At 32.9% G+C, this 16,705-nt stretch overlaps 1 protein-coding gene across 4 annotated transcripts in view; it reads left to right on the top strand.

The window, feature by feature from the left end:
* The window catches only part of LOC118185171 (multidrug resistance-associated protein 1-like), a 306,818-nt gene that overhangs the window by 272,362 nt on the left and 17,751 nt on the right, over positions 1–16,705 (top strand). For all 4 annotated transcript variants that reach the window (XM_085822378.1, XM_085822379.1, XM_085822377.1 and 1 more), the window contains exons 25-27: positions 935–1,081; positions 4,625–4,783; positions 10,084–10,250. In XM_085822378.1, coding sequence (XP_085678504.1) covers positions 935–1,081; positions 4,625–4,783; positions 10,084–10,250 — 473 coding nt within the window. The remainder of the gene's footprint in view (positions 1–934; positions 1,082–4,624; positions 4,784–10,083; positions 10,251–16,705) is intronic.

Here is a 16,705-nt window from a genome sequence, read left to right as displayed (position 1 = left end):
ACAAGATAAGAGAAGGAGGGGAACTTTTATTGGAATTAAAAGTTTTCAGTATGTACAGTATTTCAAGATATTTGCCGATTTGTAGCCACCGCTTTCCTGTGACCTCACTTCAATAGATTTCTGATTCTGGACTTGTCTGAAGTCCATGAGATTTGTCAGAATTCAAAGATGAAATGTGAAGTATGATGGGAAACTTGTAATTCCAGTAAAAGTTTTCTTTCCTCCCCTTTCCTCTGGGGCCCACCAGCGGCCGAGCGGTAAAATCGCTGAACACAGGTAGTTCGGTCCGAGGTTCGAATCCCTTGAACGGGCTGGCTGCATGGCCGTTTTCTTGGTTTTCCCCATGTGTAACGTGTATATGAGCCAGTTTCCCTTAGAAAGTTCTCCACGAAGGCATCCCTCCCCTTAGGCAGATAGCCCTCGAGGCTTTGCCATAATCACACACACACACACACACAATCCCCTTTCCTCTCCTCTCTTGTGTTGCCATTGATCCTTTACAGTTCTTTTCTTTGCAAATGTTTTATGCTGGCAGTTTTCGTAATATATATATTGTTCCATTGGCATTGTTTTGCCATTCAAGAATTTCAAAATTTGTTCATTGTAACCACAACCCCATGAGAGCTCTATTATTTTAAATCATCACATTCTGAAGAGCATACCTTCAAATAACAATATCTGAATTTATTCAGTTTCGGTTGGTTGTGTGGATTGGCCACTTAGGGACTCGTATATTGGAGGAAGAGTGTTTTTTTTTTTTTTTTTTTTTTTTTATGTGTGTGTGTGACTACCCAGTATAGTGTGCATAAAATCTTAAAATTGATGGATGAATTTTCTTAAATTTTTAAACTGTGCAGTTGTAAGTATCACTTTTCAAGAAATATATGTATATATTAATCTTTTTTATATGTGTGCCTTATGAATTTTTGTGCAGGCTGAATGGATTATCAAAGACAAAACACCACCTACTGGGTGGCCTGATAGTGGAGAAGTTATCATGAAAGATTATTCAACAAGATATAGAGATGGTCTTGATTTAGTTTTAAAGAAAATTAATTGCAGTATTAGAGGAGGAGAAAAGGTACCAAGGAAGCTTTTTGTTCTTTTGATGCCTTTGAAAACTTTAAATATATTTTATGTCTAAAAAGTAAAATATCTCTGAATTCCACTTGCTGCAAAACAAGAACATAAATAAAAATGTTCAGCTTATCATATTGCAAAAAATGAAGCACTTAATTATTAATAAAATGTTTGTTAATAAATTATATTCATCTTTCCTAATATTTTGACATGTGTTCTTTTAATGTTGGTCTGTAAACATTGCTAAGACTGCTTTCAAAGTTACGTGCTTATTCCAGTTTATTTTGATTATCAGATTCATATAATAAAAAGTGATAAGTAAAAAATAGTTAATTTAAAAAAAAAAAACTTTCTCTAAACAGTACATTAAATTTAGTATTTATTCATTTGTTTTAATAATATTTAATTTATTGCTTGTTTGACTTTGGGCTAAGTCTATAAATAGTTTGTCATTTAATATGTAAAGTAACAATCTGATTTAAAAGAATGATTTATTACTGGGGAAAATACATTAATAAAACATTGAGTAACTTTAAGTATTAATTTGGCAACTTTTTGTGTTTTTAGTTTATGTGAAAATTCATTTCCTTACTAAATTTTTTATTGCTTATGGAAATCTTGAGTATTGCTTTTTTCAGTGTCTCTTTTTCACATGGAATCTAAATTAAGTAAATTCATTGAGAATATTTATACATTCCATTCCCTTACTTCCTGGAGTTGCATATACGTAGCGTATTCAGAAACTAAGTACCGTTTCATTCTAGCGCCGTCGCAGCGCTGTGGTAGGTGTCCCACGCATGCGCACTAGTCTTTCTTGTTCACTGACTTTCAATTGTCACCATTTTGGTTGCTCTATGTTGTGTTTTCAGTTTGCTGTGCACATTCAAAATGTTTAAGACAATTAGTTCTCCCGCTGACTGTGAGATTCGTGCCATGATTAAATTTTTGAACGCGAGAAATATTAAACCGGCCGAAATTTATCGTCAAGTGACAGAAGTTTATGGTGAATACACGATAAGTGATGGAATGGTGAGAAAGTGGGTAAGAATGTTTAATGCAGGTCGAACAAATGTCAACGCCGAGGCTCAGTGTGGTCGGCCTTCTGTTGTCACCAATGATTTGGTAAGGAAAGTTGATGAAGCAATTCATGAGAACAGACGCTTCACAATGACAACTCTTTCAGAGGCATTTCCACAAATTTCACGTACTGTTTTGTTCGAAATTGTGTCTGACCACTTGAATTATTGCAAACTGTGTTCCCGATGGTTTCCAAAAATGCTCACTGATGTTCACAAAACAAAGCGACTTGGTAGTGCCCTGACATTTCTCACGCGGTACAGTGATAAGGGAGAAAACTTTTTAAACCAAATTGTGACAGTTGAGGAAACTTGGGTGTGTCATTTCCCGCCAGAATCGAAACAACAGTCGATGGAGTGGAACACACTTATTCTCCGAAAAAACAAAAGTTCAAAGTGGCGATGTCATCTCAAAATATCGTGTGCACTGTCTTCTGGGATAGGAAAGGCGTTTTGCTTACTGAATTTCTTCCCAGAAGTGAAACCATTAATGCGGCACAATATTGTGAGACTTTAACAAAACTAAGGCGTGCCATTCAAAACAAACGAAGAGGAATACTCAGTAAGGGAATTGTGTTGCTCCATGACAATGCTCGGCTCCATACTGCTGGTGTCACTCAATCGTTAATTCAACAGTTTCGTTGGGAGCAGTTCGATCACCCGCCGTACAGCCCGGACTTGGCGCCATCCGACTATCGCTTGTTCCTGCACATGAAGCGCGAGCTTGGTGGCAAGCGCTTTGGATCTGACGATGACACGAAAAATGCTGTGGAGTCGTGGTTATCGAAACTGGCGGGAAGTTTCTTTGATGATGGTATACAAAAACTGGTCACTTGCTATGACAAGTGTTTGATCATTGGCGGAAACTATGTTAAAAAATAGTTTAAGACATGTATTTTCATGTAAAAATAAAATTGGATTCGAAAAAGTTGTTTTACTATTTTTTTTTCAAAACGGTACTTAACTTAGTTTCCGAATACACCTCATACTAACTTAGTCTGACAGTAGCGGCTCTGGAGGCACAATAACATGAACCTATTTCCAACTGGCAGAAAGGGCAGCCTCTGCTTTCCCAATTGGTAGTGGCTTTGGCTATCTAAGTAGGTAGCATGACTGCCATGAACATTGGGTTACAGTCTTTGTTTCCTTACCTGGTAAAGGTTTCTAACACCAAAAGTTTGACAAGTACCTGGTGAGCCACTTCATCAATGAGGCCTTGAGAAAGAGCGTTTTGAATAAGTTTGCTTTGGAATTGAGGCTCCCAGCTCATAGCAGTAAAAAATTCATTCTATCCTCTCTCCAAGGTGATTCATGACCAGTTTCCATCTTCTATATGAATTACTAGTGTCTACCTTATAATATATGGAGTGTTTTCAGCTGGGACCTGGTCAACTTTAGATGCATTTAGTTGCAAGAATTGCTTATAGATTTGATTGCTACCATTCCCGTAATCTGCATGTTTTGTAACAATTTTTTCATGTAAAATTATATAAATAAACTAAGATATAAAATGGAAATATTTTCATTCAAGCAAGATAATTTATTTATTTAAATTTCACTTTTTGCACAAGTTTACTTACGATAACATATCTGTTGTTGATGTAAATTAAATGTTTGTTTTTGAAACATATCTATTGTATTTAATCTTATTATAAATCGATATGTACTTGCATTGATATTCTACAAGGTTTTCAAGATTACTGTTGGTATTGCTAACAAGATAGTATTTGGTTTGTATAATCTGCCTATGTAGATGGCCATAATAACATTGCTGCATCACTATTTTAGTGACATGAATCGCATATTCGAGCATATCATGTAGAAAATGAAAAACTTGTCATTAAAAATAAAAGGTATAGAGTTGCATGTCACCTTCACACGTTGCAGAAGGTGTGATATGATTGTGACACATAGTGTTTAATATTTATAGAAATGTTAAAAAGTATTTCTTTAAAATTCCTAAAAATTAGATCATGCTAAAAGAAATAATTATGTATATATCTTTTTCCTATTAGTAAATAAAATGAGAATAGTTTAATTGGAATTCCTTTTATATTCTCAGAAAGTGACTTCAGAAAGTACTTTTGACCATCTTATATTGGGAAAACTCTAATTTTTTTCCCCTCAGCATAAAAGTAAATTTAATTTTCACCAGAGTCCAAACATAACTCATAATTTTCAGGCTAATTAAAATCTTAATAATTGGTTAGCAAAAGATTATTGTTAAAATGTATAATCTGATGCAAATACTTTATATCTGAAAGTTGCAGAACTAGAGCATTGCCCAAATACTTTTTAGTAATATATATTTTGATTTGTATGTGTTTAATTATAAATTTTTTCTTCCAATTTGCGTAAGCTTACGTCAAAAAGCGTGCACATGTTATTTGAAAATCTTATTTTCTTTCTCTCAGAATGCTGTATTTTTTTCCTTCTTAATAAACTTATGTATCTTTTATTGACTGTAGATTGGAATAGTGGGAAGAACTGGGGCAGGAAAGTCATCTCTAACATTGTCACTGTTCAGAATTATTGAAGCAGCTGATGGTTGTATTAATATAGATTCTCATAGGATTGCTGATATGGGACTTCATGATTTGAGGTCCAGAATCACAATCATTCCCCAGGTAATTTCTGTATTAATATTTTGAACAATGTCATAAAATTTAATAAATATTAGTCAATTTTAAAGTTAATATTATAGTTTTGCTGAATTTTCAAAATAGAATAAAAAGTTAATCCCTGAATTAGCCGTCCCTATCTCATATTTCCGTACTTCAGTGAGTTACTCAAAGCAAATGCTAAAATATTGATGAGATATTTTATTTTATCTGAGCCTGCTGTTACAAGGCATGTTCTCCAGCTCCAAAACATCAATGACTTAATTATTTCAATCATAAATTATCAAGTGGCATTCGGCAAAAACCTTAAGTGCACTTTACTGTAGAAAACTTAGCATACAGATTTATATGATGGTATAATTTTGTATATGCTGACTATTTATATGTTTTTTTTATTTTACTATGTATTTATTGCTGATAAATTATAGAAATATTTTGAAATATACTTATTCTAAATGACATGTCGATCAATTAAGAATAGAATCTATATAAGTTTTAATTTTTTAACCAGAAAATTTTGTATATTTGGCAAATATACAAAATATACAAAAAAAAAAAAAAAAAAAAAAAAAGCAATTGGAGGGTTTCATTTGCCTTGCTTCATTGATATAAAGATTGCTCAACCATAGATAGTTTTCAGCACTAATTTTTATTCCGAATTTCAATAAGGATTTTACTGATTCATATTGTAATGAAAGATTCAGTTGCTGTTGAAATGAAATAATACGTAAGTGAAGTGATATGAAGATGACTACACTTCTTCATAATCATTGTGAAATTAAGCATTATCTTTTAAGTTTTATAACCTGGTGTTTAGAATTAAGAGAATTTTCACATCATTCAGTTATATATCTCCATAACTGAATTTCACGGTTTATTGATTCAGCATATTAAGTTGAAGAAAAAAACACTAAGATTATAAAATTTCATATCTTTTGAAGATAGCTTCATTTGAAAATCTGAAATGTCCAACTCAAAAAATGAAATTAACTTACAATTGAATTTGTATGTCATGAACTAATTGAGTTATTCAAGACACAGTGTGACCTTATTATATACCTCCTTATTTTAAATGCAAGGAAAAAACTAAATTATTAATTTTTATGCAAAAGTCTTGGAAACACTGACAATTTAAAATAACTATCATTTCTCAAATAGGACTTTTTCTGCATTGTGTACCATCCTGTACCATGTATTTTACTTTTTCTAGAGAAATGATGTATGTAGTATATGAATTAAAAACAAGGAAAAATTACTGGATCCATTTTTAAATTAGTGCATTATTCTTTCCTCAGATTAAACTTTAACAGTATGTTACTTTACTCGAGGACCATTTCAAATTGTTTCTGTTAAATGCAAATCAACAATTATAACAGGAAAAGGAAAAAAAAAAAAACTGGGGGGGGGGACAAAAGAAAATGTTTGTTTTTTCTGTATGAAGACAAAGAATGTATGTGTAGTTGTATCCTATAATGGTTTAAAATTTGTATATTTTAAGATTATATTTTCCTGATTATAAAGCAGGAGAATGAATTATATATTTCCATTTGTATTTTTAAAAAGCTGAACATATGGCATTACTCCTCATGAGCTTTCCTGAATTCTAATGTTTAGCTGCTACTATTATGAAGTTTTACCACGTCTTTTATACATTATTAAAATTTCTGTTTTCTGCAACTGTTATAACATGACCTCTGTTCTGAAAGTGGTGAATCTTTCTTGAGTGAAAATACAGCGTGGTTGCAAAGCTCATATATTCTTGTGTAGCAGTTTAAATTGATTTTTATGTTTAATTTTCATTATAAATAATTACTTTCACTACTTCATATTATGTACTTTTGGAGAATAATTCTTCAGAACAGATGTACGACTATATATTTCATCATTTGAGACAAAAAAAAAATAATATACTGAATAAAAAATAATATTTATATATCAATAATATATATATATATATATATATATATATATATATGGAGTATAAAGACCCCATAGTTAGCTTTATATTTTGTGGCTTGACATCTACACAAATTGTTCCCTTGAGGCAAATGCGTCATTAGCCTTGTCCTTATCTCAAGCATTCTTGATGAGAATACAGTCAAAAGTCTTTAATCCGGACTCGTCGGGACTTCGGCGATTCCGGATTATCGATTTTTCCGGATTATAGATCATCAGTTTAAATCTGGTAAGATGGCATGCAGAAATTATAAAACTAAAAATATGAAACCGTAATTTATAAAATAATGAGCAATTATGATCTAAAGGGTATCCAAATTTACCAAAAAAGAAGCCTAATATTTATTTGTTTACTTTATTAAACATTTCTTTTAACGCGCGGATGCGTAAAGCATACCTTACTCATAGCCGAAATTAGAAAATTGCAACCAGAAAACTATGTGATTTGTATTCGTGATATTTATAATGACGAGGAATTTGATTTAAATCATGTCAAAGACGGAGTACATCGAAATTAAATACTACATTTAGTAAGGAATTATAAGCCGACTAAAATAAAAACATCTGCCCTGAAGATAACGATAGTGTTGACAGATCAACTTCCAGTTCATTGCGCGCCGCGACGCGTGAGCATTGCGCCCCCCCCCCCCCGCGCAGAGCAGCGTGAAATTGATAAACAGATTTCGGAACGGTTAGATAAACAAAGGATATGCTTTTATTCATTTTTTGTAGCAATTCGTTTTTTGTTTGATGGACATCGAAACATACTTTCGTTTTCTAGATCCTTTGGGAGCTCCAGCATCGGAAATTCTATTTGACATAATCGAAAGTTCAAGCTTACTTTTAGAAAATTGCTCTTACAGTCTGCAAAAAATAATAAGCCGGATCCGATTTAAAGATTAAGGAACAACGCAATTATCAACATTAACTGAAATAGATAATTAGATAATTTTAGCTTATACCGTCCGTCATACATTAAACGCGCACGCGAAAACGTATTCTGCACTTGCGCAGTCGTAAACGTCTTGCGCACATGAGTAAAACGCCTATGCGCATGCGTCAATGCGGCGCATGCGCAGAAAGATTTTAGCTTTGAGGTCCGGATTATAGATCATTCCGGATTACGGGTGTCCGAATTAACGACTTTTGACTGTATTCACTTTTGCCCAACTAAAGAGCCAAAACAATAGGTGCCTAAAATAATTCTTTTCTTAAAGAAAAGTTATGGCTTAAAGAAAATAGATGAGAACCAAAGTTAATTTCAGTCTCAGAGAAATGTTACTTTGAATATTTTAATAAAGAATATTCCTTAAATGAACTAATTAATTTCAGTGAAGGAATTCAAATGAATAGTAGATTTTTTTTATATAATTGTAGGGGTGAAGTTAAAAAAAAAAAAAATGTTGTAAGCATTATTTTCCATAATCTGTTGCAATGCATTTTAAATAGTAATTCTGTGTTTAATTTGTAATAAGTGATTGTGAATTCACATTGTATATGAAAAGTTCAAATATCATACAAAGTTTCTAGTCTGATTTTAATTACACTGCTTGAATGAAGAGCTCATGCATCCCAGACATGTTTATTCTACTCAGGTAAAATGAAGATATTCCATTATCAAAGATTTCTTTACATGAGATTAAATTCTGCAAGTGCAAATAAATGCAGATGATTTAATGTATTTTAATGCAAGTACAAGCAACAATTTTAATATAATTTCACATACATTGTATTTTTAAGTAAAAATAATTTAACCAGTTACTGTATGCTTTTCATAAATGCTATCAAAAATGTTATCTTTTGTTCCTGTGTAAATTATACCTTTTCGAATTCAATAATAAGCATTTTATTTGAGCAATTTTTTCTAAATTCTGCAAGTGGAAATAAATACTGATGTTTTATTGTATTTTAATGCAAATGCCCAGGCAATAAATTTAATATAATTTCATGTATGTTGTATTTGTAAATAAAAATACAGTCAAAAGTCTTTAATCCAGACTCATCGGGACTTCGATTCCAGATTATCGATTTTTCCTGATTATAGATCATCAGTTTATATCTGGCAAGATGGCATGCAGAAATTATAAAATTAAAAATATGAAACCGTAATTTATGAAATAAAGAGCAATTATGATCTAAAGGGTATTAAAATTTACAAAAAAAAAAAAAAAAAAAAAAAACTTAATTCTTTGTTGTTTACTTTATTAAACATTTCTTTCAACGCGCGCATGCATAAAGCATACATTATGAATAGTCGAAATTAGAAAATTGCAACCAGAAAACTATTTGATGTGTATTCGTGATATTTATAATGACGAGGAATTTGATTTAAATCATATCAAAGACGGAGTACATCGAGATGAAATGCTACATTTAGTAAGGAATTATAAGCCAAATAAAATAAAAACATCTGCCCTGAAGATAAGTTTAGTGCTGACAGATCAACTTCCAGTTCATTGTGCGCCGCGACGTCCCCTCCTCCCCGCAGAGCAGCATGAAATTGATAAACAGATTTCGGAATGGTTAGAGAAACAAAGGATATGTCTTTATCCATCTTTTGCAGTGATTCCACTTTTTGTTTGATGGACATCAAAACAAGCTTTCGCTTTCTAGATCCTTTGGCAGCTCGAGAATCTGAAATTTTTTTTGACATAGTTGAAAGTTCACGCTTACTTTTATAAAATTGCTTTAACAGTCTGCAAAAAATAATAAGCCGGATCCAATTAGAAGATTAAGGAACAACACAATTTGCAACATTAACTGAAATAGATAATTACGATATTAGATAATTACTCGTAGATAATTTTACCTGAGCTTATACCATCCGTTATGCATTAAACGCAAATGCATAAACGTATTATGTGCATGTGTAAAGGTATTACGAGCATGCGTCAACGCATTATGCGTTGTTATAATTTTTGCGCGTGCATCAACGCATTATGTGTTGATGCATGCGCAGAAAGTTTGTAGCTTTGAGGTCCGGATTATAGATTATTCCGGATTATGGACATCCGGTTTAAGGACATCCGGATTAAGGATTTTTGGCTGTAATTTATTTAAATACTATATGCTTTACATAAATGCTATGAAAGACATTTTACCTTTTTCCTGTGTAAATTATACCTTTCAGAATTAAATAATTGGCATTTATTTTAGTACTTTATTTCATTTATTTATTGCTTATTTATTTTTCTCCTGAAATATTTAAGAATTGTATTGTAAGTGCGACATTTGCATAGTTTTTTTAAATATGAGGTTTATTAACAAGTTAATTCATTTTATTATGCTGATACTATATTGTATTCTTGATAGATATTTTGAGCATTGCTGAATGAGTATTTTTCTTTCAGGATCCAGTATTATTCTCAGGTACATTAAGAATGAATTTAGATCCTTTTGATTGGTATTCTGATGCTGATATTTGGACAGCATTAGATCATGCACACTTGAAAAGTTTTGTATCTAGCTTGGATGATGGACTGAACCATGAAATTGTAGAAGGAGGTGAAAATCTTAGGTCAGTAACGTAAAATCATTTTTTTTTTTTTTTTTTTTTTTTTTTTGTGTGTGTGTGTGTGTGTGTGTGTTATCGACCTCTTGAGTACTCAAGTTAATTTGTTCTTTGAAGTTTTAAGAAATATATTTGATATATTTTCAGTCATTTTAATGCTTATCTTTACAGTGGATCCTCAATATATGAGTTTAATTCATTCCTGCATTGAGCATTTATAGAGAATTTCTCATATCTAGGAACAAATTTCCCAATTGAAAACAATGGAAATCCAGTTAATCAGTTCTGCACCCCCAAAAATATCAACATAAATTTTTCTAATAAATAACACCGGTAAATCATATAACCGTAGTTAAGCTTTATGATCGCATCCGACAATGACCTTTTAACTGCTTCTCATTAATTTACACCAGCAACAGCTTCTCAACAACTTGTAGGAGTTTTGGATGGTGCTTGGAAGTAACGGTAACTCCTTTGGCTACATCAAGCTTTTTAATTTCTTCCCGCTTCTTCAGAATAGTGCAAATCGTCGATATCAAAAGGCCGTAAGTTCCATCACTCTTAGACCATGCTTGTTTGATCTATGATTTCTTTCTTAATTTCAACAACCATGGCTTTCTTATTTTCCTTTACAGCACTATCTGAGGCACCAATCTTTTTGGAAGGCATCGTGAAATAATTATTTTCTTGTTAAATGTAATAAACAATTGACTGACAAGCATGTAAACACTTAGATAAAAAAACACAGAGTGATCTGACGATAGGATTCCCAGAGTCCAGCCGGATCAGGAAATTGTGCCACGCATACCAATAGCCCGATTCTTTGCTCGTTACTCGAGTCAGTGCTCATATTTAGAGACAAATTTTTCGCTCGTTCTTTCTTCGTATCTCAAATTTATCATATATAGAGGTACTCATATCTCGAGGTTTCACGGTATCTTGTAAAAACGAATCCATTTGTTGTCATGTTGTTCATTTTTGTAACTGTGTTACAAAAATGAATGAATGTCAGAACTGCTGAACATTTAATCAAACTTCTAAAAACTTTTAAAGCAAGATAAAAAAGAAGTTTAGAATATAAATTAAAGCATTGGCATAGCTAATTTTAGTAGCATGTAAACTATAAAGTTCTCTTTCTTTGATTTTTTTTTTGTTTTGTTTTGTTTCTTTGCCAGTCTGCTCTGTCACATGAAGCCAAATTACTGTACTACATGAAAATTTGAGTTTTTTATTATGAACTTTAAAGAAATATTTTAAATTATTAGTAAGAATTGGGTTGTAATGATGCTCTACGTATTTTGAAGGCTGCTTAACCAGTATAGTGGTTAGTGCCTCTGACTGCTGTGCCGAAGGGCCTTAGTTCGAATTCTGGAGAAGGCATGGATGTTTGTTTGTAAATGTATGGTGGTGGTGCAGCAGGGTGTCACTTTAAATGAACAGCAAGCTGAGAGTCCTCTTGTGTGATATGGTGGGAGGGGTGAGCGACTCTCCCCCTGGGATATTATCCATCAAAATTGGGGGCAGAACTGAGCCAAATCACTCTGTAATCTGTTAAGTGCTCAAGGCTGTTGCCAACAGCAGGCATAATCTAGCACTCCTTGTCACGAGGAATTTTGTGGGCTTGGGCTGACTACGTCAGACAAGTGAGCATGAGCAAGAACAAAAACATATTTTGAAGAAGGATTTTTTAGCACACACTTTTGGTTTTGCTGACTTCATCCCTCGATGTTGTAGAAAGCTGAGTAGCCCATAAAGGTAACTGAATTGACTTATTTTATTTCCCATCGATAGCTATATATCATAATAAAATAACTCCACACACATTACACAGTTTTAATACATTTATTTTCCATAGCGACACTCTGGCGCCAGGTTTCACCTTACAGCCTAACATATAAATCGCAACTTCGAATGTACTACAAAATCAAGTTTCTCACAGAATACATTTCAATACCGATTCCCTCGGCGCATGCGCCGTTAGCCAAGATTCCGTTTTGGCGCCAAGCATTTCTCAGCTAATACAAAACACTCCCGGCGTTGAAATTAACAATTTCAAAATTATTATTTAAATAAATGTAAATATAAAGGCACTACAATAAATTACTTCACAATAACAAATCACAATATTGAAAAATATACATTCAAATTATTACAACAAATACCAGTTTATAATAGAAATAAACCATCATTCTACAGGAAGTATACATATATCTGGAACATTTCGTTTCAGCAAATGCTGATTAGGCAATCTTACAGTTACTACTCTTATTTTGTTATCCATACCATGAAAAACCTCAGCTATTCTCCCCACTAGCCATTTGGCTGAAGGCAAATTTTCATCTTTTATTAATACAAGAGTTTCCAACTGAACGTCATCCTTTAAAATTTTCCACTTGTGATGTTCTTGTAAATTATTAAGATATCACGTTTCCGTAATTTCCAAATATTTTGTGTATACTTAGTGATTCTTTGCCATTTAGAAAGTCTGTTTTCATTTATGTTGGATAAATCTGGCTCAGCTAGAGTTGTGATAAGTCTACCAACCAAAAAGTGACCTGGGGTCAAAATTTCAAAATTATTGTAATCAGCTGAAATTGGAGTAAAAGGTCTTGAGTTCAATACTCCTTCAATTTCAGTTAAAACAGTTAAAAATTCTTCTAAAGTTAAACACTGATTACCAATAACTCTCTTCAAATGACTCTTAAATGATTTAACCCCAGCCTCCCAAATTCCGCCGAAATTTGGCGACTTTGGAGGAATAATTTTCCACTCTATACCTTCAGTGGTATAAAAACTCGCTAAATTCTCATCTGGACACTCAACCAATTTTTGCAATTTTTTTAGTTCTACACTAGTACTTTTGAGGTTTACATACTTACCTCTTTTTAATTGATTTATTTCACTAAACTCACGTTTTTGGGCTTCTAATAAAATATACACTTCAGCATCCTTTATCTCTTCTAAAGTAAGTACTCCGTACTTCCTTATCTGAGGGTTCTTAAGATTATGGATAAACCTGAAAATGAAACTTACAATACAAAGGTTACTAACATCGATAAACTTTGTGGGAGTTAAACCTGCTATTTTTGGAATTACCAAAACCTCTAGTTTCCTTTTATATGTTTGTTCCTGATTACAGATAAGGGCAACTGCTTTTCTTTTTATCGTAGTTGAAATACCTGATATACTGCAAACCAAAATATTTGTCTTTTCCCTTTTTAAATTAAGTATATCCGCTAATTCAATGGTACAAAAACAAGAAACACTTCCACTATCACATAACGCTTTCACATTAATTAAAGTTCCATCATTAGTCTCAATAAATACAAAGGCAGTAGATAAAATTGCGTTTTTCCCACTGTTAGTACTCATAGCAGCTGTAAAGGTTTCGTTTTGAGTTTTAGCTTGAAATGCAGGTGAGTGTACATTTAATGCATTGCTGTTTTGATCATCCAACTCATGATCTGAAGTGTCTGCTCTCTCTACTGTGGTGCCAACAGAATTATTTTCATTTTGATAACACAAGAGAAAGCTATGTTTTTTCTTACACTTCTTGCACAAGTAATTAGAACGGCAGTTTCTCACACTGTGCAAATTAAAACAACAAAAACATAAATTCTGTTTTTTTACGAATTCTACCCTTTCTTTTACACTAAATTTCTGAAATTTAGGACAATTAAAAAGCTTGTGATTGCTCAAATTACATAACCTACACGAATTCTGCATATGTTTATCATTTGCATTAGAAACAACAGTGGTAACTCTATGTGTAACTTTTTTTGTGTTAGTCACACTCTTTGAAGCGTTGAGAGTTCTTGCATGATCTTTAAGAAATTCTATAAGATATGTTAAATTAAGCAAATTCTCTTTCTCTAATTTTCTTTCCCACCATATTTTGGTGTTAGGATCTAATTTTTGCCCTAAAATGTATGCAAATACATTGGAAGAAAAACCGTTAACACTCTGATTTAAAACTTCTAATGATCTCATGCATTCATTTGTAATGTCAATTAAGTTTAATATTGCTGATGCAAACTCATTTTGCATAGGATGCATATTTATAAATCGTCTCAGATGAGCATACACTTGTTCACAGTGATTAGAGAACCTTTCTTCTAGTAATGAAAAAGCTAATTTATAATTAGAATGAATTATGGATATTGACTGCACAATACGATAAGCATCTCTTCTTAGCGCAGATTTTAAGTACTGTAATTTGACTGTATCTCTTAAATTAGGATTTGAATCAACACTGGCTAAAAAGATATCTTTAAATGAAAGCCACTCATGTAAGTTACCCGAAAACGTTGGCAAATTAATTTTGGGTAATTTAACGTTGTTCTCAGTATTCGGGCAAACCGAAGGCTCCGATTTAATTTCTTTAGCTAATTTACGATTTAATTCGACTTCTACATCTAAGAGAATATCGTCAATCTCTTCTTTCTCTTTTACATAAGCATCAATACTTTCTTCCGTACATAATCCGAACAAAGAATCGAAATTAGAATTTATTTCTGTCTCAAACACTTTAAATTTATTCTTCAGTACTTTTAAGTCACTTCCTTGGACATTTTCGTCTGCAATTTTTTGTTTTAACTTTGTTAACTGCGTTTTCAATGTACGTTTTTTCGCTAATGCCTCCTTTAGTGACATTTTAATTGGCAAAAGTCAATAACCAAATAAAGAGCTTCAAAAAGGAGGAGGGTACTTACTCTTTTGTTTCTACATAACTTCAATCTGGAAGTATCCTACGTAATTCTTCGTTTCCCAAAACCGAAAGTAATATCACAGTCTCATGAACTTCATTAGCTGCTCCGGCTCGACGGACCACAAAACTTGAATTGACTTATTCTATTTCCCGTCGATAGCTATATATCATAATAAAATAACTCCACATTACACAGTTTCAATACATTTATTTTCCATAGCGACACTCTGGCACTAGGTTTCACCTTACAGCGTAACATATAAATCGCAACTTCGAATATACTACAAAATCAAGTTTCTCACAGAATACATTTCAATGCCTTTTCCGGCAGTGTATGCCAAGGTTCCACTCTGGCGCCAAACATTTCTCAGCTAATACAAAAGAGTAACTACTGCAGCACTCACTGAAGATGCTAGCTTCACAGCTTCACAATAATGATGTATTTTTAACATATTTAAAAATTATAATAATTTCTTATATATATTAAAACATCAGCAGAATAATCTGCTGACAGTGCTGCACACACGCACACCTTCCACCTCTCGTCTGCACTCACTTAGCTGTTCTTTCTGGCAGAGTTTTTCATTGGCGCCTCCATGCTGATGTCCACAGTTGGCGAAGTTTACTTAGTTGGCATTTGTTTTTAAATCTTACATGTCCCTCCTTGGGGAGCACCTCTCCTTAAGCTGTGTTCAAACGATGGTATAAAGGGCATAAGTGGCTTAAGCCGAGCTGAGTTGCTAGGCAACCAGTGTGTTAGTCGCAAAATCTGGTTTAGGACTCCTTGCATAAAGTTCGAAGTTTTCAACTTTAGGCCAACTTGGGATCAGAAACCACCAATCGGAGCAAATGCACAAAACGTGAATGGGAAAATAGAGCGGAAACTGTAGACACATCCATGCACGAGCAAATTTTGTCACATGTGTGAATGGAACTCCTGCATTTTATTCTTTGTGGCAATGCCTCTGCGACATTTATGTCACCATCTGAACGCAGCTTTAGAGACCATATGCACAGTCAGAATGTAAGTTCTCTTTCTCATGTGCACATGCATCAATGTACCATTTTATCACTGTACAACTGCAGACACTCGCAGAGCCCTATCTTGAATGTGCCATTTTACCGGAATATGCAAGGTCACATGTACAGAAACCATTACAATATTTAATACATGGGTTGATCTTTACATTATGGTAACTTGGCGTTTTTTGGCGAAAATTTGGCGACCAACTCTCCTACAGCAACCCTCTATTTTTTTTTCCCGCCGCCATTTTGTCTTCACGAAGTAAAGACATGTTTCTTTTCTTTTTATCTACTGAACACTTCTTCCAACAATATACTAGCCGAATTACACTTATGCTAGAAATTTTATCTAACAAAACTGCTTAATCATGACAAATATTCACTGCAAAATTGGGAAAAAGTGCACAATACCATACTCCTTACGCGTTTTTCAAAATAACAGATACACATAAACCATGTACACGCCGACTTATTTTTACTTAAAAAAACATCCCGGAATTGCACAAAAATGGAATAGCGCACACTCTTCACTATATCCATGTACACTGCTTTTTTCTCATAAATTAGAAAAATTTCACGAAAATACATGACAATTTTCTCTATCTTTAAACCCGGTAAAAAGAACATATATGAAATTACCTGATCACGAAAAAGTATTTACCCTTTCCAAATATGAACATTTCCACATATAAAATAAATAAAATATCCAAAAACTTTTACCTCTAAATCA

The sequence above is a fragment of the Stegodyphus dumicola genome, chromosome 8 (genome assembly GCF_044657685.1).
Source record: "Stegodyphus dumicola isolate Sdum_Otavi_A_Nest chromosome 8, ASM4465768v1".
NCBI lineage: Eukaryota > Metazoa > Arthropoda > Arachnida > Araneae > Eresidae > Stegodyphus > Stegodyphus dumicola.
Note: the sequence above shows the minus strand (reverse complement) of the source record. Positions and strands in the feature narration are given on the sequence as shown.